The 26,608-nt window shown below is 44.8% G+C and overlaps 1 protein-coding gene across 1 annotated transcript in view; it reads left to right on the forward strand.

Moving 5' to 3' along the window:
- The window catches only part of APMAP (adipocyte plasma membrane associated protein), a 386,605-nt gene that overhangs the window by 68,869 nt on the left and 291,128 nt on the right, over window positions 1–26,608 (forward strand). Inside the window, exon 2 of the mRNA XM_085612063.1 lies at window positions 13,381–13,497. Within this exon, the coding sequence (XP_085468189.1) occupies window positions 13,381–13,497 (117 nt within the window). The remainder of the gene's footprint in view (window positions 1–13,380; window positions 13,498–26,608) is intronic.

Here is a 26,608-nt window from a genome sequence, read left to right on the forward strand (position 1 = left end):
GCGAGAGCCGCAGGTAAACGAACTAGCATCCACCAGCCAATATTGTGAGTCTAGCATTTCTTTCTGAGTGTTGTCTCTGTGGGCTCACCTGGCTGCAATCCTGTTACACAGTTCCAAAAGAGAGTGCCCTAATCTATATAGTCCATCTCTGTTAAGGTGAGACACACAACGTATTATACCATACTTAGTCCAACTTGGATAGCGGTGACGTGGATCTGGCTGAAGCCGTCGTGGATGTTGCTCGCAGATTTCTTTCTAAGAATTCATCCACTTGTTGAGGGTTGTGGAAAAAGTACTGTTTCTCTTTATGCGTGACCTGAAGTCGCACCGGATATAGCATGGTATAGGCGATGCTCTCACTTTGCAGCTTCTTTTTGACAATGGCAAATTTTCACCTCGCTTCCTGGACATTTTGGGTAAAGTCTGGAAAGAAGATGAGGGTGGCATTCTCATGTTCTACTACCTTCTTTTCCCGTGCTAGGCGTAGCTGCATGGCCCTGTCGCGGTGATTGTGGAATCTGGCTATCACTGGGCGCGGCGGTGCTCCGGGAGGGGGTCGTGGGCTCAGTGATCTATGCGCTCTTTCCACGACTAAGTGCTGAGAGAATGCGTCTGCTCCGAACAGGTGACAGATTAGCTTCTCGATGAAGTCTTCCATGTGACCAGTATTGGTTGTCTCTGAAAGGCCCAGTACACGCACGTTGTTCCGCCGGGATCGCGCCTCCAAGTCTTCAGTTTTGGCTGCAATGACTCTCTCAATAGGCAGTCCATCTGAGATGTTTGCTCATTTCTGCTCGAGGCGTCCTCTTCCAGTTCACAAATTCTATTTTCTGTCTCTGTAATCCAGTAATCTTGTTTTTCTAACTTGTGCACAATCGTGTCCAATCGGGAATTCATGGCGTCTATTTTTGCGTCAATTGATGTGAGGCTGCTTTTCATAGTAAATAATATTGCTTTTGAGTCGTCGTCCTGACTGTCTGACGGGGCTTCGGATTCAGAGTGATCATCCGTCTGCATCCGGGTCGTTTTCCGTGCTCCAATGGGATCTTGGTCTGTTTCCCATCCGTTCTGCCTGTCCTGGCCCAGAAAGGCTGCCTCCGCCCGTATGCTGTGTGGGTAGTAGGGAGGCCTGCGGAAATGGGGGACAAAGAGGGGAGCTGTGCACCACCCCTCTGGAGGTCGATTGACACATGGTATTTCCTACGCACTAGGTGGCGAATACTGTGCACAAGGCTTAAGGAGCACTGGTCGAGAGTATTGGTGTGCAAGGAAGGGTGCGGCCGTCTCGACTCTGTGCACCCTTTTTTGTTCTGGCGCCGCGGACGGGGCCCACAGCAGAAGTGTGCCGCTAGGGTCTATATTGCTTTCTACCTCAACTCGAGGGTGTCCTTAACTTTGGAAATAAAGAGGCAGCTTCCGTCAACAAGCGCTCAGCAGGGTCGCCTGCAGCTCCAATTTCAGTCTTCAGGATAATGAGATCTCTATGTGAGGCAAGGGACTCGGTTTACTGCACTGTGTTGGTGTGGATGGTGGTAGCAGGGCTTGACCTATTGCTCATCCTGACGTCCTGTGTCAACAGTCACAGTTCCGGGGCGGAAATTATTCAAACAGCACTGTTGTGTAGTCGGGAGGGGGAGGGGGGGTTCGGTTCAGGCGTCTCAACTGTCCCCCGCAACTTAGTCAGTGGTGTGGTCAGGCCTGCACGTTCTCCTGACCCACTGGGTCTGCGAGCGGGGTTCTTGTCTTCTCGCTATGGCAGACTAAGACGTGTGGCACCCAGCTACTCTCCCTGTTGCGCTCAGCCTGCAGGCACTCGCCATGGGTGGGCAGGGCGGTAGGCTGGGTTTTGCAGCTCCGGCCCGCTTCCTGGAATGCGTGCCATCCCCGGGAGCAGGCCCGACCCTCCGCCTCGAGTGCTCTCACCGAGGCACTCCCGCCAGTCTCCTCACCTTCTCGGTCGTTGCTCTTCTGCTACCTCTTGGTTACTGGGTTGAGCGCCCTCCTCCTACCAACGTAGGAGGCACGTTGTCGATGTTCTGCTCGGTGCGGCCTCTTTCCCAAAGTACAGACACGGATTCAAGTGCAAACGCTCCGCCGGCGCCCCGTCCACAGCTCCCTCCACCGCTGCTGCCGAACAGTCTCCAGTGCGTTCTCGGCTACTCTTTGGGCGTTTTTGTTCGGGATTGGGACCTCATGCGATCCGCTGAGTCTGCGGGCCTCCATTCTTGCGTTTGGTGCCCTGGAGTTGTGATGAAGGATGTTGTTTGTGTATATTGATGTGCCCGGATGACACAAGCCTCACCGGTGTGCGGCCATCTTGGTCATGCGCCACGTAGCGCCCCCTACGCAGGTGATGGTTGATTATGTGGCAAGGGCATTCAATCCATTATTATGGGCAAAAGGCCCTATCAGCATAATTGCAATGGTCTTGGAAATACCGAACAATGGAGTAGGGGTATGGAGGTTAACATTGAGAAGAAAGGAGGTGTGTGTGTGGGGGGGTAACTGCGAGGATAAGGGGAAAGAACCTACTTCCAAATACACTTAAAGGCCCTGTCATGGTCAGGGCCAAGATGGGAGCCAAGCAAGTTGCATGCTAGTGAGCAAGCTCGGCAAGAGTGCCTGTCCTTGATTATCTTGTGGATATTAGGGGACACATTCGCCCCCAGGGTAATGCATGAGGGGTAAATCCCTGCGTGAGATACGCCAGTCAGAGTGCCCCATGGGTTTGGAGAGGTGGCTGAATTAGCGACATTCTCCGTGCCACAGACTGGAGTGGCCCCTGTGCAGAATCATAGAGGAGCTCTTGGCCTTTAGGCTGCCCCGTAATGCATGCCCAAAGCAATCTGGGGAGGTGGAAAGTGAGTACGCCTTTGCAGTGACCCACAATGTGAGGCCACACCAGAGAAGAAAGTGCAGAGCGGCCCCTGCACGAAGACTGAGGGGGAGAGCGTGGACCGGAATTTGCATTGGACCACAGGCAGTGGTTAAGGGTCCTGGACTGCAGAGCCAACGATAAAGTATGTTGGATTAGCCATCTTGATTGTACTGTGCATACTGGAATGCTGAGATAAGGTCTGGGGCCATACAGGGGCTGCGTAGCTTTTTGCCTTGTGAGACCCTGTGGGCGGGCATACCTACCACGATGAAGCAATTAAGCCCAATAAGAGAAAAGGTAGAGCAACTGAGAATTAAATGCTAGGGATATGCATATGAAAGCGGTTTTATCTGTTGTGGGATGAGGAATTTAGAGTTTTGTTTCGTTCCTGCAATGTTAGTAAATACCTTCAGGCACTAAATAGTGCTGAGGCAGGAGTGGTGTCTGGCCACCTGACAAGCTCCCGAACCCTAAGGTGCAAGCTTCTCAGTACGTAATTGTGTTAAAGTGGATAAATGGTGACTTTAAATGGGTACACAACCAGAATGATGTCTCCTATGATGATCAAGTGGTAAGCTCTTTGGGTGTCCGTGCCGAGGAGCAGTGTTTAGGATAATCTATGGCCTGTTACTTTGGTAAAGTCAAAGAGCACTAAAAGTGGGAACTAAATGGGACTAATGTCACTGGCAAGCTTCATCAGCGCTGAGCAAATATCCCCGTTCACTAATATGGAATGAATGCTCCAATAGCACAAGGAAGTTTGATACGATTTTACAGGTGATATCAGATGTTAAATCTACCATAGAACCCAAAGTAGATGCCCTAGCACAAGAAATTGAACTTTTAAGAACAGATCATGGGTAGCTCATGGAAAGGGAGACAACCAATGAGGAGCAGTGTTTGGGATAATCTATGGCCTGTTACTTTGGTAAAGTCAAAGAGCACTAAAAGTGGGAACTAAATAGGACTAATGTCACTGGCAAGCTTCATCAGCGCTGAGCAAATATCCCCGTACACTAATATGGAATGAATGCTCCAATAGCACAAGGAAGTTTGATACGATTTTACAGGTGATATCAGATGTTAAATCTACCATAGAACCCAAAGTAGATGCCCTAGCACAAGAAATTGAACTTTTAAGAACAGATCATGGGTAGCTCATGGAAAGGGAGACAACCAATGAGTCTACCCTGGCAACGTTGAGGCCCTCTGTGAAAGACATGCAGGCTCAGCTCAAGGATCTGCACAACCAAGTGTGAATCCTCAGGTTAAAGATGGAAGACGCTGAAAGGAGATCGCAGCATAACAATGTATGCATTATAGGTCTGCCTGAGAAAATCAAGGGTCACATTATGGAAGTATTCCTTGAAGACTGGTTACCAAATATGGTGTTGAAAAGTAGGAAGTCAAATTTATTTTCGGTGGATGAGATGCACAAAATTTAGAATGGAATTCTCTTTCCTGATGCCCCAACCAGACAAATCAGTCATACTTTTCAATTACCGCACCAGAAATATTATCCCCCTGGTTTGGAGGTGTAGGGGCCAGTGGCCTGTAGATAATAATACATTGAAAATATCCCTGGACTGTAATATGGCAGCCCAGAAGCGACATGACTCATTCTTGTAAGTAAAATAGAGTTTGTGCAAGTTGAAATTTCATTCATCCCATGTTCCTGCCCAAACTCAGAGTGCTAGATGAAAACAGTACTTTTTGTTTTTTGTTTTTCAACTCATGCAGACATCTGTTCATGGCTGGAAGGGAAAGGGGAAACTGCTGCTTATGGATAGGCAAGACTGTAATGAGGGATGGGAGTTCTAGTGTTTGTCAGCTTTGGGGCTGACTTTTATTTTATCTGTTCCATCCATAACGCTGCTCTTTTCTGCTGCTATTTGTGCTCTACTGTGTTCTACTGTTTGGGGGTCATTCTAAAAAATTGTTCATAGCGCTTTTTTGCACGATATGTTTTTAAATACAATCTTGGGGGCAATTTTAACTTGATCGTATGTCCGCTTTTCCCCTCACTTCCGGTGTGCCACATTAGAGGCGCCATTTTGTTTTGGCGGGCGTGCTCTAGCTATCTGGCCACCGAAGCTATTTCAATGCACGCTGCGCCTAAGGCAAGCCCGTCAGCGTCTCGTCGGCAGCTGGGGCCAGTTATGCTGCTCCGCAAATGGGGTGCGCTGGTGATCGTCGACGCTTCTCGAGTGAGTCGCTGAAAGGGCTAAGGGGCGCGTGCTGTGACATCCAGAACTACCCCAACTTATGGGGAATGCAAAATTATGTGTGTGGGGTCTGTGGATTTCATCTTTGTTTGGACTCTACCCCGGCGTCTAGAGCTCCTGCCATTTCAGTAGCACTGCTAAATGTGCGCTCACTGAGGAAGCACTATTTGGAGGTTTTTGATTTATTGGAGGACAATTCTCTGGACCTGCTATTTATCACTGAAACTTGGCTGGATGGCTCTTCTGACCCTATAGTGTCAATGGCTATCCCTGCTGGTTATAAAATCTGTAGATTAGACCGTTCTGTGAGGAGAGGAGGGGGGGTGGCTGTTATTTTTAAGGATAGGTGGGAGCTTGGCAAAAGTGAGCTTTGCCAGTGGGGCGGTTGTGAAGCCCTGGATTTTAGTATTCGCTTTTCAGCTCATTTTATGCTTGGTGGGTCTTTGATTTACCGCCCACCAGGCGTGGCCAAATCCTTCCTTCAGGCTTGTGATGAGGCTGTCTCATCGCGGGCACTTAGGTTTTCCCACTACTTAATTTTTGGAGACCTCAATATTCACCTGGATCAAGGGGATCTAAGGGATACGGTGGAGCTTCTTGAGATCTGCCAGGTAGCGCAGTTTTCGCAATGGGTCTGTCAGCCGACCCACCAAGGTGGCCACATCCTTGATCCCATTTTCTCGACCTTTCCCATCAAAATTAAGGCTCGTCTTCCGGTCTCGTGGTCTGATCATTATTTAATTTATTTTTCATGGGAAGTAGCCTCCCCGTGCTCAAAGCCTACAGTTTCTCATAAATCTTCTTTTAAGAAAATCGACCCTGTCGAATTTGCAAGAGCTTTGGTGGCGAAAAGACCGTCCTTGCCGCAGGATTTGGATGGGAGTCTCGATGCCTTTCATAACTGGCTGCAGGACTCTATAGCTGAGATAGCCAATCCAACTTCTTCTAGAAGGTCGAGTGATTCTCCCTCTAAACCCTGGTTTACGGTGGATTTGCTCCACCTGAAGCAGGACTGTAAGAAACTGGAGCGATCTTGGCTCCTTAGCAACTACTGCTTGGAGGCCAAGGGCAGGCTTAGGCAGGGCCAGAAAATATATTATAAGGCCATTTCTTTAGCTAAAAGGCAGTTCTTCGCCACTCGCATAGATTGGGCGCAAAATAATTCTAAAGAGATCTTTGCCATTGTTCAGAGCTTTATGTCTCCATTAGCTCAAAGTAGCACGATGCCCGTGTCGGTTGCCTGGTGCGAGTCCCTATCCAAATTTTTTGGGGATAAAATCCAAGGGATTAAAGATAGTTTTTCAAATCCCGTTGTGCTGGACTGCAGATCTCCTTCTTTGGTCTCTCATGCGCCCAGCCGGGTGGGTATTTCTTCCATCCATTCTTTTGCTATTTTTTCCCCAGTTGATCTACCCTGCTCGCTGAGAATATTGAAGGGCTTGAAGTCCGGCTCTCCGGCTGATCCCTGCCCGGCAAGACTTTTGGCTTCCGTGGCAGAGACTGTGAATGCCGAAGTTAATTACATCATCAATATATCCTTGCACGTCGCTAAGGTCCCTAGTATTTGGAAGCAGGCAAAAATCCTCCCCCTCTTGAAGAAAGCTGCTCTTGATCCCTCGTTTCCGGGGAACTATAGACCGATTTCTCTTCTCCCTAGCCTCTCTAAGGTGTGCGAGAAGATAGTTAACAGGCAGCTTTCAGAGTATGTGGAGGGTGCGGGCCTACTTCATCCGGCTCAGTCGGGTTTCTTCCCTTCCTTTAGCACGGAAGGTGCCTTAGTGGAGGTATCGGAAGCTATTCGTGATTGTCTCGATGCCGGCGGGAGAGCAGCCTTAGTGCTGCTCGACCTGTCGGCTGCTTTTGATACGGTTCCCCATTCCCTACTACTGGACAGATTGTCAGAGATTGGTGTGATTGGCTCAGCCTGGGGCTGGATTAAGTCCTTTCAGGAGGGCCGGTTTCAGCGGGTTTGGCTTCCTCCGGTGGCTTCCACACCTCCGCGTGTGTGCACAGGGGTACCTCAGGGTTCATCCCTTAGCCCCCTTCTGTTTAACATCTACCTTACCCCTCTCGTCTGGTTGGCGGAAGGTCTGGGGGCTAAGGTGATTGCCTACGCAGACGACACACAACTTCTATTCACGTGGAATAAGAACACGGCTGCTGTGGCCCCTGTGCAATCATGTCTCGCGGCAGTTTTCAAATGGTTGGCTATCGCCCAGTTGAAATGCAACGAAGACAAGTCAGAGGTTCTGCTGTTTGGTGATTTTCCACCTGGGTTCAGAGATTTGATCTGGCCAGCTGAGTTTCCGGCCCCCCTGTCCAGTAGCCAGACAGCCAAGAACCTGGGTGTCTGGTTTGATGGGAATCTTTCCTTTTCCAGCCAGGTGAATCGACTGGCAGGCTGCTGTTTTGGACTCCTGAGAGTTCTGAGAAGATTTTTTCCGCTTCTTCCCAGTCTGCTCGCGAGTCGGTTGTGCAAGCACTTATCCTGTCTCGCCAGGATTACGCTAACGCCCTCTATGTGGGGATTCCAGCTTACTCCCTCAATAGACTCCAGGTGATCCAGAATGCGGCTGCCCGCCTTTTGGGAGGGATCCCGCCCAGGGAGAGCGTGCGGGGCTACCTGCGCTCCCTGCACTGGCTCCCGGTCAAGGCGCGGGTGGTGTTTTAATCCCTCACCATAGCCCATCGGGCGCTCCACGGCCTAGGACCGGCTTATTTGCTGAAACGTTTCTCTTTTTACGTTCCTGGGAGACTTCTGCGCTCTGCTTCCCTTAAATTGGTAAAGATTCCTGGTTTCCAGCGGCATCGCTTGGGGGGTGCTTCCCTGTCCGTTCTGGCGGCTCGTGCCTGGAATGCACTACCCTTTGCTCTTCGTTCGGTTGATGACATTGTTGTTTTTAAAAAATTGTTAAAAACTCATCTCTTTTTGTGAGGGTCAGGTTTTGTTTGTTTCCCCTTTGCTCGCTCCGGGATACTCCTTCGAGTAGCCGTGCGCGCTATAAAATTAAATAACATAACATAGTGTTAATATTATTAAACTAAGTAACTTTCTAGGCAGAGTACAGTCACAAACTGGCAGGGAGAGGCAAAATGACGGGCATAGGTACTGCAAGAGGTTGGCTAGCTTCCCAGGTGTTACATGGCAGGGAATGTTAGACTACTCAAACAACATACAATATCCTATCATGGAATGTTAGAGCCATGGCCACCCCCCACAAAAAGATAACATGCCTACCTTAAGCATTGTCACATATACTTCGCTTGTTTCCATGAGACACATAACACAGCTGCAGGACGTCAGTGGGGACCACGTGCGGTTCCCTTAGCACTACTTATCTGTGTGGTGCCTGGAGTTCCCAGTCTACCAGAATTGATCCAGAGGGTAGGCTCATGCTGGATGAGGGAGTGCTGGATGGTGAATTGCTTTCTCTCATGGCTGTATAATGCTCCTCATGTAGATTCTGTCTCCTTTTTTTTTAATAGTTTAATCATCCCTAATAGGTAATCCACAAACAGCATGTAAATTGAGATGGGGTTGATTTGAACTGTGTTCCACATAAAGAAAGGGACAGAAACATGCCTCTAGTGCCAGGGCATCTCATTTCGGCAGTTAACAACCAAGTCACAGACGCAGGGAGGTTGATAAACCTGAAAGCATGTGAGCTCTCTTTCTACTCTGGGTTACAAGCTCTTTATACCAGAATAGATATTGTTTATTGTATTAATGAGGCAGGAAAGCACATGAATGATCCGGAGTATGTGGGTCGTACCCTTTCTGATCATAGCCTACTCATACTCACACTGTTATAGGGGAACTTACCTACAGATACCTACTTGGAGACTTCCCAAGGAGGCCACGGAGGACTCTGTATTCTGAGCCACTATAGGGGAAAACTTAGAACCATTATTTCAAGAAAAATACAGGGTTGGCAATGGATACCACAAAAGAGTGGAAGGTTTTCAGCATTGTAAAATGGAGACTATGCATAAGGAAAGCGTATGTGGTTAAATAGATGCTGAACACACAAGATGATGGACGGAATGTTTCACATTGGCAAAACATTCACCCCCAGTCACAGATCTGGGTTTAATCAATTGTTAGTTTGCTCAGCACGCCACCCCAGTTCAGACATGGACATCTGCAAATCAGTCTTGACCCTGTGCCTCATGGGAACAGTCCAGCCCGAACTGCCAAGCCATGTCTTCCCTGGACCGGAATCAAGCATCCTAGGACCGGTTTCGGGGTTTCACCCCTCTTCAGCCAGGATAGCTTGACTCCAGTGGTGTAGTGAGCACGGGGACCCACATCTGGGCATACCCTTATCACATAGGGCGAACAGCAAAACACACAAGATGATGGACGATATGTTGCACATTGGCAAAACATTCAACCCCAGTCACAGATCTAGGTTTAATCCATTGTTATTTTGCTCACCCCGAGTGGGACGGGTATGTCCAGACGTGGGTCCCGTGTTCTCCATGCCACTGGAATCAAGCTATCCTGGCTGAAGTGGGGTGAAACCCCGAAACCGGTCCTAGGATGCTGGTTTCCAGTCCAGGGAGGACCTGGCTTGGCAGTTCTGGCTGGACTGTCCCATGAGGCACAGGGTCAAGACTGATTTGCATATGGCTGGGTTCAAACTGGAATGGCATGGTGAGCAAAAAAACAATGGATTTAGGCCCAGATCTCTGTACTGGGGTGAATGTATGACATTGTTCTGCATTCTGTCCATCAACTGTTGTTTTTAAATAGATGCTGATACAAGCGTTGCAAACCATAAAAGATTGCATTAGAGACCTTGAAATTTAGTTGCCGGCAGATACACAAGTTAGGCAATTACTTACAAAAGCAGGCCTGTTGAGCAAAGTTAGTGTGTTAATGAACAGAGAGTATGCGGCTTGGCTGAGTGTTGAAAGTTACAGTGCAGGTAAAATGCTTGCAGGCTTCCTGCAATCTGATACTACTAGGATAACGAAATGACTTACGTATTCTGAGGTCTGATTGTAAGCACACGACTATATGAACAAAGTATTTAGACATTGTTATAGACACCTATGCATTCCCCTATTAGGGAAGGAAGTAAGCTCTCCTGGGGAACTTCCAGATAAGGTGACCTTACCCTCAATTAATGTAGTATAACGTCGAACACTTGAGAAACCAGTCTTGTTAAAAGAAATACGATTAGCCATAAACAAGATATGTAGTGTTAAAACCTCTGGCACGGATAGACTACCCATAGAGTTTAACAGAGTGTAGCTTGCAACTGACACCTCTTTTGCTCTAGGTCTATGCGGCAGTTAGAAAGAATGATAGGTTACCACCCTCCATGAGGGAAGAAATTATTGTGGTTCTGCCGCAACAGGCAGGTATCCCCCGAACTTCAGTACGTATTGCCTTACGTCATTACTTAATGTGGACTTTAATGCACTGGGTAAAGTGCTAGCTAATCGCCTAATACCAATAGTGCATCTGGGTCAGTGCTGAATTCTTCCAGGTAGGAATACCTTACTCAGTGTATGGCAGTTGTTAGGGGTTATAGATTTGACCAAGAGGCAAGACGCTGCGTGGTGGGTGGCTTCTCTTGACATAGAAAAGGTATTCGACATGTAGTTGGCTACTTAATGGTGGTGCTGCACTGCTTGGGAATGGGTCCCATTTTTGGGATGGATCCAGCTGTTGTTCTCTGACCCAGTAGCGACAGTTTGGATAGGCAGCGTAATATCGGAGCACTTTCTGATTGGAAGGAGCGGATTAATGTCCAAGGCAGATGGTATCTTTATACACAGATGACCCATGGGTGCAGTTATTGATGGAGGTGCCAAATGACTTTTGGATGATGGTGTCTTGGGGCTGCTGGTAGATGCATGTTTAAGTTCTAGCAAATCCTCTGGATGTTTAATGACAGGCGCTCGTGGTGAAACCACACGTGCCTCTACCATGCAGCCCGAACTGCAAATGTGTCTTAACCAAGCATTTCTTCACCATACATGCTTTTACCACACAATTCTGTTGTAAAGGCATGAATTGTAAGGGGATATGCGTGGTTAAGATCGCCACTACCCTGACCCCCCCGCCCTAAGCCCTAAAATTCTAACCCCCCACATCACCCCCCCACCCTGAGGCGTAAAAGCAGCCCTACCCTTACAATTACCAGTTCTCCTCACACTTCCCTAAGGCCAAAAACCATGCCCCCTACCACTACCTGGCCCCGCGCTGAGCCCAAAAACTTTCCCCTTGCTGTTTATAAAACTACCCCGACCCCTTCCATTTCGCTGAGGCCTACAACCCTGCCCAAATTAAAAAAACGGCTGTGATGCCACCCGCCCTGAGCCTTAAAACCGTTCCCCACTCCTAACAACTCTCCCCCGAACCCAGCCACAGCCCTAAAAACTACCCCAACCTCCTTCCCCCACCCTGAACTGTAAAAACCTGCCCCCGTCCCAAAAGTACCCCAACTCGGAGCTCTAAAAGCGACCCCCCCACCCCAAACTTGGCCCCAGCCCCACTTACCTTTCCTCGTCCGAAGTATCCTTTTCTGACGCTTCCTCTGCTTCTTCCCGCACATCCTGAACACTAGACCGCTTTCTACCTTAACCATGCGTGGTTAAGGCAGAAGCATTGTTCAGGCAAGTATGGTTGCGCTCTCGTTGTTCCCACATGTGTGGCTCTGCCCGCGTTGATTTCCGTAACTCTCCTCCGCAGTATGCACCAGAGCCACTTTTGTGGTCTCTTCCCATCTGTGCGATGCTGGCTGTCCACAACGACCCATGACCTTCGACTGAGGCCGTAATGCAGATGTGTGATGATGTCGGTGATAATGGGCTACTAAGGCCTTTATATAACCTCATGGAGATGTACACCGTAAGCCCAGGATATTTCCTACTGTATGGTGACATGATACAATAACTGATAAAGCTGTGGGATGCCACACAGGAGGTACCTAACACCTCTTTGGTGTTAAGGGTGCTTCTGACGGCTACGAGAGGAAGGCAGTCACAAGTTTATATAAAGGATTGCAACAACAGAGTGATAGGCAGTTTGGGTCCCTAAAGAACAAATGGGACCTGTGCTTGATCCTGGATTTACCTGATGAGCAAGGGCCCAGATCCATGAGTTATGTGAAACTGTTCAGGAATTCCAGGTTGAAATGCATGCAATTTTATTATTTACCTCAACAATACCTGACATCGAAGCACATGGGGCATATTTTCCCTGTAACATCCACATCCAACATGTCCCAGATGTGCAGCGGCAGATGCTAACTTTAACCACATGTTGTGGACGTGTCCCCGAATTTCCAGTTTCTGAGATGGGGTCCAGGAGTGTGTATCAGAATTAAATACCAGAGGTGGTGACAAGTTGCGTATTAAGACTTGTAGTACGTAAAAAAAAAAATACGTGTTGAATTACTGCTAGCATATGTACTTGCGAAAAGACTCCTTGCTATGAACTGGGAAGGTACCAACCACTCCACTGATATTGACTGGCCGAGAGACTTGGAAAATCTGGGTGCATGCGGAAATAGATGCACTGTTCAACGTCCAATTTCAGTCAAAACGGCTCGATATTCCGACACAAGGATGATTATTTGGGAAAAGAGGGAAGATAAATTGGATACACGCCCTCCATGAAAGGGAAAGCCGAGCACATACTTGGTTGGGCCCACTCCGAGAAGCTGTTACACTGAATTGGATGCGAGTATCAGTCTGGAATGCTTATGCTTTATGTAGGTTTAGGTAATAGTAGCATACCTGTACAGGAGTAAAGTGGTCTGCTTCACCTCGTGGAAAATCAAGATGGTAGATGTCTGAACTCGGATTCACTGTTTATTTTAAATAGGCAATTAAAGATACCATTTAAGGTGAAAGCGGTTAAGATGTTGGTATTGTGCACCGTTTTCTGAATACCATGAAACTGTACCATCTAAAGACGCCTGCTATTAATATGTTTTAAAGTCGTGTTCGCAGAAGGTAAAACTTAATAGAAATCTTTGGTGGAAAACAAGAGAAGGCCTGCCACCTTTTATTGAAAGTGCATGCTGCAGTATCTCACGGCTTACTTCTGAACGGGAGAGCACAACTGAAAGCTTTCTAGATTCTAACTTTTACCCCCCTGAGTTTCATTTTTGAAGTTCTTAATTATTTTTAGCCAGTAACCCTGAAAGTGCAGCAACATGTTTGTCATCTCATTTAGCAGAATTAAAGGTGGGTTTGCCATTTAGTGTGTGGGAAATGTCCGTTGATGTTTTGTAATAGGGTGTCTTTTCTTCGCAGCTCCTACAGTGGCAAAATCTTCAGAGCAACCTTCGCGATTCTGGCTGCGGCAGTCTTTACACCTTTGGTTGCAGCTATAATTCTACTGGAGAGCCCAATAGAGCCACAGGTAATAAGGTAAGCACCGAGAGGTCCCAACTGACACATAACTGCCAAGTTTTGAGGTTGACATTTCTATGTTTTCGGAGTATTTGTGTGACATTTCAATGATCATACAGAACCATACCACTTGTGTATGACTTTCCCATATAAAACGAGAAATATGAATGTGACCTAATGTCAAGAGCTGCCACCTTTCGGTCTAAGGAACCAGGTGAGAGTACTGGCATTGGTTCTACATCCTTTGGTTCTGGGCAAATCTTTTAATTTCACATGCTTAAAATAAAATGAATCTGACCTCGTGTAATGTAATCTGGGCCCATGTAAAGCACTTCAATGCCCTTGTGCCATGTTTGCGCTTGTTACAAATGTTAAATGTGTATGAAGCCAATGACCTTGATGATGTCATCGTTACTGCTCTTGGGGATTTGGACCCCCAAGTCTTTTGCTTTAGACTCTTTAGTATGTGAACCTGAACCCTTACTCAAGAAGCCAAAAAAAAGGGGTACCTAAGCATAAAATTTACAGCAGGTTCAGATACCCATATTGTGATTAATAACCCTGTGACAGCAAGGTTGGGGAAACCAGCATCTATTTCGACCTCATTTTCTGATAAGTTCAAGGGCATGATTGAGTGCTGTCTGATTTTCCCCCCCCCCCCCACCCCATTAGATTGCCTGTATGTAATTGAAAGGGAAACTGCCAGACTTGTAGCCTAGACCCGAGAAAGCGGCCCCCCACCCCTAGCCAGCTCGTAGACTTGTCCATACACACGCCATTGAGCTGGGGATAAGGGGTCAATGCCCATACCACAGCCTGAGCTCTGCTACATTGCCTAGGGTTCCAGGGAGTGATTTAATGAACAGACCTTTCAAGCCAGCCTACTGCCCATTTCTGGTAATTATGGCCAATGTTCAAATTTTACCTATAAACACTCTTGAATTGACTATCCAGCTAAGGAATAAAGCCTGCCATTGCCTCACTGAGAATACACATTTTAACATTGCTGACTATGACAACATTTTAAGAAAGGTGGCCTAGCTGAGCACTTCATCGAAGATTCAAGAACAATTGTGTAGTTATAAATTTCAAATACCCTGAGATGACTAGAAGTCTCCTCTCACAAAGGGGAGCCATATTTTTTTTTACAAAAAAGCATTCATTTATTAGCATTGAGGTTTTTTTTTAATAGCCATTTGCAGCTAAACAATTTATCCAAACGTATAAGTCTATGAATCCAGCCCATGTTTTCATTCCTGAATCCTCTCCCCACCCGAAAATGTTTACACTTGCTCTCTGATTTGGATCAATTAGACTAACTCAAATGTGAGAGGAAATAGTTTTTTAAAGTAAGTAAATACATCTTTATTGCTTGATTAGTAAATACCATTGCAATATAATGCACAATAAAACACAAAATCGAACCATCATCATGACCGCATAACAGTAAAATCAGTTAAAACTCATTTAAAATTGTAGTTACACATATTGAATCAGAGCACGTAAAATCTAAGTGCAGTGCAACCATTAAGCCTTGTTTTGAGTTGAAACGCAAATACTCATTTGGTCGTTCTAAAACAATGCAAACGGGAAGCATTAAAGTGCAAGAGCCAGTTTATAAAAATGATTGAGAGAATGCGTGCAATAACTTTCTGAAAATGAATGAGCGAATGCATTTAATGTCAAGGGCAAGCGATATGGAAAGGAGAAGTCCAGAATGGTCGTTCAGGGGTCTGAGGTGGTGCTTTCGAAATTAGGGAGCAAGTGCTTTCTCCTTTAAGAATTGGGATTTGGATATTATTGCAGACAGTTAAGAATACTGCAGAAGATTTAAGGATGTGTGAAACCGGAGCAGTGATGTCTTCTCAATCATCTACCGCCTCCCTGCCGTCAGCCAAGTCCCTAATCGCAGACTTCTGGTAAAATCTCTGCAAGAATCTGACCATTGCACAGTTCAGACTAATGTCCAAAGGATCAAAGCAAGCCAGCACCACCTCCCTACATGACCTTATACCCCAATCTTTCCACTTCCTGCAGAAAAGCCCATGTTAGTCCCCCATGCCGGAACAACACTGAAATAAAACGTGAACAATGTCCTCCGCCTCTAGCATGCATTAACGACGGACGTCCTGCCCCAACCTTCTTCTCCATTGGGGAAGTTTTTATTAGGTGTAATAGTCCCAAGCTGTACTTCAAGAAGTGCACATTGTCCAGTTGCTGTACATTTCACTTTAGTAGCCCTGTGGTGTTAGCCTGGTGTAGCTTTGAAGTGTCATCCACCCCTGACTGCATTTAGACAGTTTGTCTTTGTCCTCCAGCATTGATAACAACTGAGCACTGGATTTAGTTAGTTTTTTTAACTCCAGGTGGCCAAAAAGTAAGTCCCAGGCATTTGTTGGGCAGAGGGAGATCTGGGCCTGGTTTAAATAGACCTGTGCCGGAGAACTCGCCCTGAGCTCCAGTTCATGCCCAAGGTGGCGGCCTAATGCGCCCTCTGATGCCATCTTTTAGCTTGTGACAGCAGGACACAAAGGCCTCCTTCCTAGCTAGAGACTGTTTGGCAATTCCAAACTCCAGCCTGATTCGGGCAGGCGATGTGTTCAGAGGTAGTTGAAAGATTGATCTGTATATTTTAAGTACCATTCTGTCCAGGGAGCCACAATCCCTGCCTCTGAGTGCCTCACTCCCATAGTTCAGAGTGGGGAGGACCTTAACTTGCGCCACCTGCAAGATTGGTGTAAGCATGGGGCCATTTAGTTTGTTGTATAAAGACCTCAGGCCAAAAGCCAGTGCATTGCCCTTCATCCTTATTTCCTCCAATGGTCCCTATATCCTTCATTCACGTTAAAATGAATTCCAATGTACTTGAAGCTTTTTACTGATTTTAATTTTTTTTTCATCCACAAGAAGCCAGATATGCTTCTGTACCTTTTTTTCTTGTACAATGAGTATTTTAGTTTTTTCCTGTTAATGGTTAGCCATTTTTTACAGAGTAGGTGAGGGTTGCATCGAACAGATGCTGTAATCCAACTTTGGTTCTGCTTATGACGACTAAGTCATCCACGTACAGTAAATTCCATAACTGGTAGCCCCCCCCCCCCACACCCCCCAGTTTATGCGAATGAGAGTTAACATCTTTTAGTAAAGGACTAAGATTTGCAAGAAACAAGTGAAATAAGGATGGAGCCAAGATGCATCCCTGCATCAGCCATTGCGTTGATTTAATTTTCCTTGATAAATGAGAGCCATCCTCTACCTTAATTCTGACCCATGTGTCAGTATGTAGTAGTTCCAAGGCTTTTAATAAACCATTTGAGATGTGTAGGCTAGTCAGTTTACTCCAGGGCATTCCCTGGGGAATATTGGGGGTCAATCTGTTGTTGTACAAACAAGTATCCCTCCTTTCAGTCTTGTCATGTTGAGACTCCTCACCCCCAATTAGCTCTAATGTGAAATGTGTCAAGACAATGGGCAATTTATCTGCCATATATATGAGAGTGAGGTACCTGGATCTGGCTAATACAGTTGTCCTTACCTGTTGCCAGTCTAGCACTAATGTGATTTGTTGGACCATTTCGGTCCTTACTTCTGAAACTGTAGATGATTGGTTATCCTTTGTCAACGAATATCAGACATTAGTCTGCATTTGTTTAGTTTGCATGCATTTACTCCCCAACCTCTGCTACTCAAGCTTTCTTTACTCTGCAGTTTCATTAAAAATAACTGCCTTTATAACATGAGTCTTTTCTCCTCACATATATTTTTTGTTCTGTGTTTTGGAGTGACCTCCGATGGCCCCCTTTTTAGGTCGAGCCTGACCCAGCGCTTGCGCTGGTCTGGCGGAGACCTTATGTAAGGAGGGCTTCAAAAAATGCTACCGCCGGCTACAGCATGCAGTGCATGTGCGAGGGCGCGCGCTTGCACTGCAGGCTGTGGCTGGCGGTAGCATTTTTCTCCCCAGCTTTTTTCTTTGTAAAGAAATAGATGCTTGTTTCTATTTCTTTACTTTTGCTATAATCGGGCACCGGCGCTTTACTTTTAATGTTAAAAATAAAGCGCCGGTGCCGCGATTATAGCAAAAGTAAAGAAATAGATGCTTGTTTCTATTTCTTTACCTTTGGTATAATCGCGGCACCGACGCTTTACTTTTAATGTTAAAAATAAAGCGCCAGTGCCGCGATTATAGCAAAATTAAAGAAATAGAAACAAGCATCTATTTCTTTACAAAGAACAAGCATTGGCATAGCCAATAGGTCTTGCTTTTGGGACCTTATAAGTATTTATTTATGCAGCACAATTTCTTTGGTGCAACAACAACTGTTGCATGGCTAAACACTTACAAGGTCCCAAAGGTGAGACCTATTGGCTATGCCAATGCTTGTTTTCTTTTTGTTGGAGGGTTAGGCCCCTTTTTATCGTACTTTTTTATTTTTTGGGAGGTGACCAACCCAGCCTCTCATTTTTTTTTTGTAAAAACCGCTTACCTGCCTTTACCTCTACCCACCCCTAAACGTTAAACAGCCCTTCCCCTACTCTACCTTTTCCATCTTCTCCTCTACCCACCCCTTAACCCAAACTCACCCTTTACCTCACTGCTTAACATTTAAAACACCCGTACCCTTCTTCACCTCTAACCACTCCTTAACCCTAAAATAACTTTTACCCCCTTTACCCACCCCTAAACCCTAAAATCCACCCTTACCCTTCCTTACCTTTACCCACTCTTAAACCGAAAATTACCCTTACTCCCCTTTACCTCTACCCACTGCATAACATTTAAATAAATCATATATTTGTGTAGTAAAGGTATGCAGAGCCAAAGCATATGCAGAGTAAAGGCTGAGGAGTAAAGGATATGTGGACAAAATACAGCGGAGTAAAGGTTATATACCCATGTCAACACTTTCAGTATTGTTTTACAGCATGAAGCCTGGGTCAATGGAGATTTGACATGGGATGGCTACTTCAAATATTTTGTGCCTACATTCCCTTCTACTTCCAGCAGAGCTAGTGGTGGTCTTGTGACACTCTTTACTGTTTCATCTGCATTTAAAGTTATTCCAATACTCCTTTCTCACCGTTGTATTAAAATCTTTTGGATTTCCTGTGCCACACATTTTACCTCACTACTTATACATTTTTACAATAATGCCCATTCTAAGGATAAACAATGTAGCATCGATTGATTAATTTTATGTTCTGGAGCTGCTAATGCGTAGATCTATATCTACCTCGCAAAACGTTCATGTTATATAAGGGGTCTATTATAATGCCAAATTTGGAGGTAGACCGACCTTCATTGATTTGTTTTTCTTTTTCATCACAAGACACTATCGAATGGATATACCCTAAAGTAGATGCTAAGGGTCGATGCTTTATCAATACTTGATCGCCTTCACCTCTTCAATATCACCGATATTGTTGGCGAGTCCAATAATCAAATAGCGACATTGATTGTGTGTTGCAAGGGGACAATCCTTGTCTAATTTTTTGTCGCAAGGTAACTGTTTCCCAATTTGGCCAGGGGGAACCAAGGAAAATAATTTTAGCCACTGTAACCCGAATGTTTTGACATTAGACTTACATCCTGTTTCAAAGAGTAAGGGCCCTGGCAACCTTCTGGCCAAAGATAAAGGTATGAAACTTAGCTGGAAAACTGTTGCCATCTTAACACTCCTCATCAATACCATCGACTCTAATTTTGCTTGATGCAGTGTCTGCTTGTCAACTTATTGTAGCTAAAGCGATCATTGATGCATTTGTAAATGTAAGCTGGTTCACATGAGAGGCTTCTGACACCTGTAAGATGCACCTAACTGGATCAACCATCTAGTTTGATATGAGAATGTGACACATTAAATAGAAACCCTAGAAATGGAGAGGAGATTGCCAGATGTAGGGCTGATTATAAACTGTCCACAAGAAGAGGAAATTGGGCAAATTTGATATCCTCTTGCTCAACTAAAGACACAATCACCTTCTATAAAACAGTTAACTCGGCCAAGTGTCGAACAGGGCAGCCAGGAGAGATAGGGATGACTATCAAGGATGAGTAGAGTGTGGAACATTTAAATTGCATTTACCATCTAGACTCGATTGGTGATCAGCCAGCAATGAGCATTTATCCATCTTCTCCCCTTTCAATCAGGGTTGAGCTACATGAGGTAATAGCTGTTATTTCCCCAAGTCCCTCTGGTAAGGCACCGGGCCCATACAGAATACCAATGCACCATTATAAAACAAATGCTGTCCTTTCTGCCTCCGTCATTACTAATTTACTCAATTCAGCTTGTTGTACCAAACTACTCGCATCTTGGCATACCACCTTCATAGTATACATGTTTAAAAAAGGTAACACGCCAGATCTGCGCTGGTACCAATCCAGCTCCTTGCAAGATTCCATAGTTACGGTAGTGGGTCAGATAGTTATATAATAAATAATTACATGGGCAGGAGAATCCAACATTCTATCTGAAGTACAGTATGGGTTTGGAGAAGGATTAGGTATGATGGAACGATGCCTTAACTTCTATCTGCTTATCAGTAAATATACAGTGCAGAAACTTGGCCATGTATACCTATCCTTATGGTCCGAGTAGTGCTTTTGACTGAGTAAATCGGTCAAAGCTATGGGACATTCAAATCGGTGTGGATTTTCAGCAATCCATGGTTGACTTTCTCCTTACCCTACACCAGAGGTCTTCAGTCTGCGGGGTGCAACCCCCAGGGGGTTCCTGGAATCACGGGAAGGGAGGTGCGCATTTCCCAGCCTCACTTCCTGGAATACAAAATGTTTGCTGTTCGTTTTGGAAAAAGTCACCTGTCCCCAGACAATTAATTCTTATAGTTTCAATGTTTCAGCTGAATTGTCATTCAGTGAGTGTCCTGTGCTGTCAAACCGAAGCCAGGCAGACAGCTAAACAAACCCTCTTCCCAGGGTGTGTGCTTGCCTGAAAGAAATGCAAATGTGCGCTATGAGTTAATCTGCAAATGTATTGGATGCCTGGGAGCCAGCACTGGCTTCAATTGATCAAATAACTCCAAGCTTTGTGGTGATCGATATTAAAAACTTTTTGAGTAGTAGTACAATGAGGTAACAACAGAGCTGTGAAGTGTGTGTTTTTAATTGTACTTGTATTTAATAGCGCTTGCTATACCTGAGGAGGAGTTGAAGGGACAATTATGTAAATAATTTGCATTACGTATAGTTTGAATATTAACAATCTATATTTCGGAAGCATTCTTTTATCGTAAAACATTTTGTTGCAGACTATTGTATACTGGGTGAAATGCAAGTAAAAAATAATGACTTGCATATCCACAGTGCCTTCTTTCGCAGGCTGTGAACTCGTAGAACTAAAAATACACAAATCACTATTCTCCACTGCATCAATCAAGATTCAATTCTGTGGCTCTCTGGTTACACACAGACCTTTGCAGCTCATTAACTAAATGGAGGTTTCATTAAGTACTATAGTGCGTTTCCCACTGAGTAACAGATTTATTTATTTATTTTTGGTTCTAGCCTAGCGCAGCACGCATGCGCTGCTCTATGTGAGGCTTCTTGTGAGCACTCCAAACTTCCCCGTTTGGGTGTGACTCCACCCACACATTTGATTGGCCTTTGGGTGTGGCTTTCAATAATGAAAGCACGTAAATGGCCAAAGGCGGGTGCATGTCCCACCTCTATTTAAAATGTTCCCTCCCACGGCGTTTGGGTCTCAGGAGCGAGCAGCGGCATGCAGGGTGCAGCTGCATTCCTCCTTCCGTCGTGGATCAGGTTACAATAAACAGAGAGCGGTCGCTTTCACTTTCGCGGCCGTGCTTGTTCCTACTTCTTATTGTGCTTGTCACATCAAGTACGTTGCGAATGTTTTCTTGTGGAGGGTACCGTCTGAACGTGTAACCTTGAGAATGGCCCACACTTCTGAATATCCTTCCTGTTCATGTCAGGCAAGAGTAGCCATGCGTATGGGCACAGAATTTATTGTACAAAATCAAAGTGCACGTAACGCTACCACTGGTTGCAAGCGCCGTCTGGATTCTCTATCAGCTGTCAACAGACATTGCAGCTGCCTGCCCGTGACGCAACCGTAGTCCGACTTTAACCGCCAAATCTGACAAACCAAGAGCAAACATCATGTCATGTTTAACTTTTTAAGTATATCTTGAAACTCTTCTGAACGGTTTATCGCGACTGTTTAAAGGTGATATTATTATTTTTTTAAATATTTTTTTAATTGAGCATAACCAAAATTGATCAGCACTTCATAAAAGTATCTAACAGTTCATTTGACTATTTACCACCAGGCCGCAACGTAAATCATTGTCAAATCACCAATAATTAATTAATTCCTTTCCATATTTTTACTCCTGTACATTTCATCACTCAAGTGTTAACAATTCCGATCACTGCTCTATTTAACATCTTTAACAGCATAAGTCCAAAGTGGCTGCCTGGCTTATTTTTGTGTCTCCATGGACAGCCAATCAGGGTAGCCAGGGCACAATTCCTAAAACAAGCATTTGCAATGCAACAGGTCTCGCATTTACACGAGTTTGAGCTATTGGCATTGTAAATGACAATGCCTTTTATTTATGTTTTGGTTTTTGAAACATAAACAAAACACATCATTTACAATGCCAATAGCTTAAACCCGCGTTGACCTATTGCATTGCAAATGCTTGTTTATTTAAGCTGCCCGGTATTTTATATGTAGGTACCTAATGGTAAAAGACCTAAAAAAAAAGTTCAAAGTATCTTGTTTTTAGCCACACCTTTGACTCTGCCCCCACGCTCAGACCCTCAAGGCCCTCCAACCCCACCCCCAACATGACTGAAGTCAATAACGGAGAGAACAAGTAGTGGGGGAGAGAAGCATATGAGGAAAAGAGTTAAAAAAAAAATGCACACACTTTGTAGAGTGCTTAAGCAAAAAGAAAACAAATTGTGGCAAAGCTAATCTGTCTAGCATTTGTGACCTACTGGCTTTGCCAATGGTGTGTAGCAGTCTCTATTTTGAGGAGCCTGGCTAAAGAAAATAAACTTTTATGAAGCTGCCCCAGCCATTTTGTTAGTTACATTTTGATTTGCCAACAAGCATTGTAATGCAGATAGATTTGCAATAGCATTCTAAAGACAAGACCTATTGACTTTGTCAGTGCTTGTTAAGGATACGTGCGGCTGTAGTGATAGCTCTAGGAGACACCGCAACTGAAAATCCTGCATGGAATACTACTTTGTGTATAATTGGTCATTCCTACATTTCAACAGAGAAGAAACAGGTTGCGATCATTCACTGGACCAAGTCACTGGTGCACTTATTCCTTAAAATCCAGAAGCATCAGGTTTGAGGCATATCCATGAACACCTGCGGCACTGTCTTTAAGATATGGCACTTGACAGCTTGTACATCAGTCATAGTAATCCACCTGTGCAAATAATTTATCAAGCTGTGAGACACAACTCTGGCAAATGAAACGGCTGAAGACACAAGATTTATAAACAGTGAGAAATCCCGAGGTCTACAAAAATGTTATAAACAAGTGTTGAAAAACCACTACTAATCAGTTACAAAAGAATTCAGTGAAACAGAACTAGTAATTAAGCTCAACAGAGTTAGTTTTGGGCATATCCCTTTTTAGGACGAAATCCCTCACTCACCAAAGGTGACATGCTTCATCATTTGGGATTCTCCTCCCAGAGGAAAAACCTAGTTCCTTTGGGGGCTACAACCCCCTCTACTAAGAGGGAGGAGCTCAGGGATGTTTTTGTATGTTAAATCGGATATTATAAATCCACATATGAAGAGCTAATAGTAGGAATGAGGACGCAGCGCAAAACAAATCAAAACTGTGAGAAGAGTGAAGTTTAAAACTGACTAAAGGACGCCAAGGAAAGACTTTATTGTGAGACGTTCTTTGCCAGGATTAAAAAATACAATACACCAGCGGTCAGAATTATAAACCGCGGTGATGAAAAGAAGTTAATCTGTCAACATGTTTCAGCCATAGTGCCAAAAAATGGGCTAGGCTTTCATCAGGACATTATAATGCTGCTGCCAGAGAATGAAATTAGTGATATAACAGAAAAGGATACAGGGACAAGGATTTTCTTGATGCGCCTGTTTCATAAAGTGCATAACCCGTAACTACTGGGTAAGTCACCACACCTCTACCTGGCAACCGCTCAGGAAAGGGGCACTGCTCTATCCGTCGGTACGCCGGCGTTGAATTGAGCCTGTGACCGGTCACAGGCTCAATTCAACGGCAGCAGCATTATAATGTCCTGATGAAAGCCTAGCCCATTTTTTGGTACTATGGCTGAAACATGTTGACAGATTAACTTCTTTTCATCACCGCGGTTTATAATTCTGACCGCTGGTGCATTGTATTTTTTAATCCTGGCAAAGAACGTCTCACAATAAAGTCTTTCCTCGGCGTCCTTTAGTCAGTTTTAAACTTCACTCTTCTCACAGTTTTGATTTGTTTTGCGCTGCGTCCTCATTCATACTATTAGCTCTTCATGTGTGGATTTATAATATCCGATTTAACATACAAAAACATCCCTGAGCTCCTCCCTCTTAGTAGAGGGGGTTGTAGCCCCCAGAGGAACTAGGTTTTTCCTCTGGGAGGAGAATTCCAAATGATGAAGCATGTCACCTTTGGTGACTGAGGTATTTCGTCCTAAAAAGGGATATGCCCAAAACTAACTCTGTTGAGCTTAATTACTAGTTCTGTTTCACTTTATTCTTTTGTAACTGATTAGTAGTGGTTTTTCCACACTTGTTTATAACCTTTTTGTAGACCTCGGGATTTCTCACTGTTTATTGTTCTGTTGTTGGGGATTAAATCCTGTGTGGTCTTAAAACTTCCCTGGGACCCTCCGGCTTTGAACCGTATTTTGTTTTAGACACAAGATTTATGGCAACAGTTTCCACTAGAGTAGAATATGTTCCTAAATACAATCTCAAGACCATATAGGAAAGCTACCCAAGTTCTCATTGGGCACTAAAGAGGTGGTATTTAAAGTTAAACATGCTTTGGCAAGAAGCAACTCCGGCTTAGGCTACTGAACTGAAATACATCTGTGATGTTTGATCACTGATATCACCTCTCTGACAAAGCTGCAGTAAATATCTATTGAACACCAGTAGAGTCGTGTAGGTGTTAGAGGAAGTATTGAACTGTCTCCAATATTGTTGGGAGGCCAAGAAGCATCAAGTGGGAATTGCAAGACCGGCAAGTTGCCAGGCTGGATGATTCTTATTCCTACAAAGAATACCGAAGGGGCGGACAGCAAGTAACACCTTCACTACACGGGACGATAGCTGGGAAACCTGTAAGGATGACGGGCTTCAGGCATTGATTTGGTGGTGGAAAGAAGCCACCAGACCAAGAAATGCTAGCACCTAGTAATATAGGTGGATTGGTGAGAGAGATTAACATGGAGAGAAAGGAGTATACTATACAATAGTTACAGTAGGTCCTGGTTGGTGTGGGTCTTCCATTGATGCAAAACAGACTTATTATTTTACCCAGATACTTAAAAGTGCATGTGCATAGCTGCAAATGTTTAAACAGCCATAGAGTAGATTTCACATTTTAATAGATGTCTAAGCTTTGGACCAATATCCAAACATGTTATTCAAGCAAATCATCTCTCGTCGTTTAAATGGAATAGTGAATCCATATGGACACCAACCGATTAATCCTGGGACCCTTTGAGTAATGGGATATGTTCAGTACTTGTCTATCCCATTAGCGAACAGGTATTTCTGTGAAAGAATCTAGCAGAATAGACGTGGCAAAAAGCAACTCTACTAGCTCTCATTTAGTTCTGAAAAAGGAGGATTTCACTCCGCCTTGCTGTGCTTATTCCGAGCCTATGCTAGTGGTGCAGAGAATTGTAGAAAGAGCAACAGAATGTGGTGGCGCTGGTGTCAGGACAGAGGTGTTCTGTGACCATACAACCGGAATCAGTTGTGTTCACTCACTTCATGGAATAATCAGGTGAAATCTCCTCTGAAACAACAACGTAGTTAATCATTATACAAAAACCAGCACTGGAATTTGGCCTTTTCACATATTTGCGTTACTTCTGAAGGTAGGAATTGGCAATGATTGTTTAGAAAAGCGTTTTTCACCGAGTCACTCCCACCTCCAAGTCGCAGGTTGTGGTTGTGGCCTTAATTCTAATGACTAATGAATGTCTTAAACAATCTTCAACACAGACTGCATGAACGCAACATGAGAGTTTAAAAAGCAACGCTACCTCAGTACTGTTTACCTTTCTCTAAATAGGATTCAATCAAAAGGGAGAGGTTCAACATTTATTGAAAGTCTCAGAAAATTACAAACGGATCCCTAACCTAAATTAACAACCAAACTCTGTGTCGCATACTAAAACATAGGACACATCCATTAAAAATGTTTTATATATATGTGTGTGTGTGTGTGTATATATTATCTACTGACGGTTGCCAGTAGGTAGCTATAGTTAGGACCTTGTTTCTATTCAAAAATCGTTTTTCTTTTCCCAATAACTTTGGCGACGGTTGACGAATCTTCGCGAAATTTTCAAAACGTTGGTCTCGCTCCGGTCAGCTCCTATACTGAAAGTTTCGGGGTAATTCGCCAAGCGGGGGCCGAGAAAAAAGGGGGGTTCCAAAACGCGTTTTCTCCATATTATTTCCTATAGGAAACTTTAGACACGACTATAGCCCGAACTGCTGAACGGAATTACACCAAATTTGGCAAAAAGGTAGAGCTTGGTTCATAAAGTGACCTTTTTTTTTTTTTTTTAAATGGTGTAAATCCGTTCAGTAGTTTGAGATATTAAAGGAAAAACATCTTTATATATCTGGGCGGGACCTAACTACACAAGCACGAGCTTGGCTCTAATTGGCTGCCAACACTTAAATCCAGGAAGTGTTGGCAGCCATCTTGGTGCTAAGCTTTTAAGGTCTCGCCTAGCGACGCCGCGCATGCGCTGCACACTACACAAACACAATTGCACTGACCTAAACCCTAAAACACCAGCCCCAGCACGACCCCCTACACTGCCCAAACACCACTGCACTGCCCGGAACCCTGAAACACCAGCCCCAGCACGACCCCCTACACTGCC

The sequence above is a fragment of the Triturus cristatus genome, chromosome 6, assembly GCF_964204655.1.
Source record: "Triturus cristatus chromosome 6, aTriCri1.1, whole genome shotgun sequence".
Classification (NCBI taxonomy): domain Eukaryota; kingdom Metazoa; phylum Chordata; class Amphibia; order Caudata; family Salamandridae; genus Triturus; species Triturus cristatus.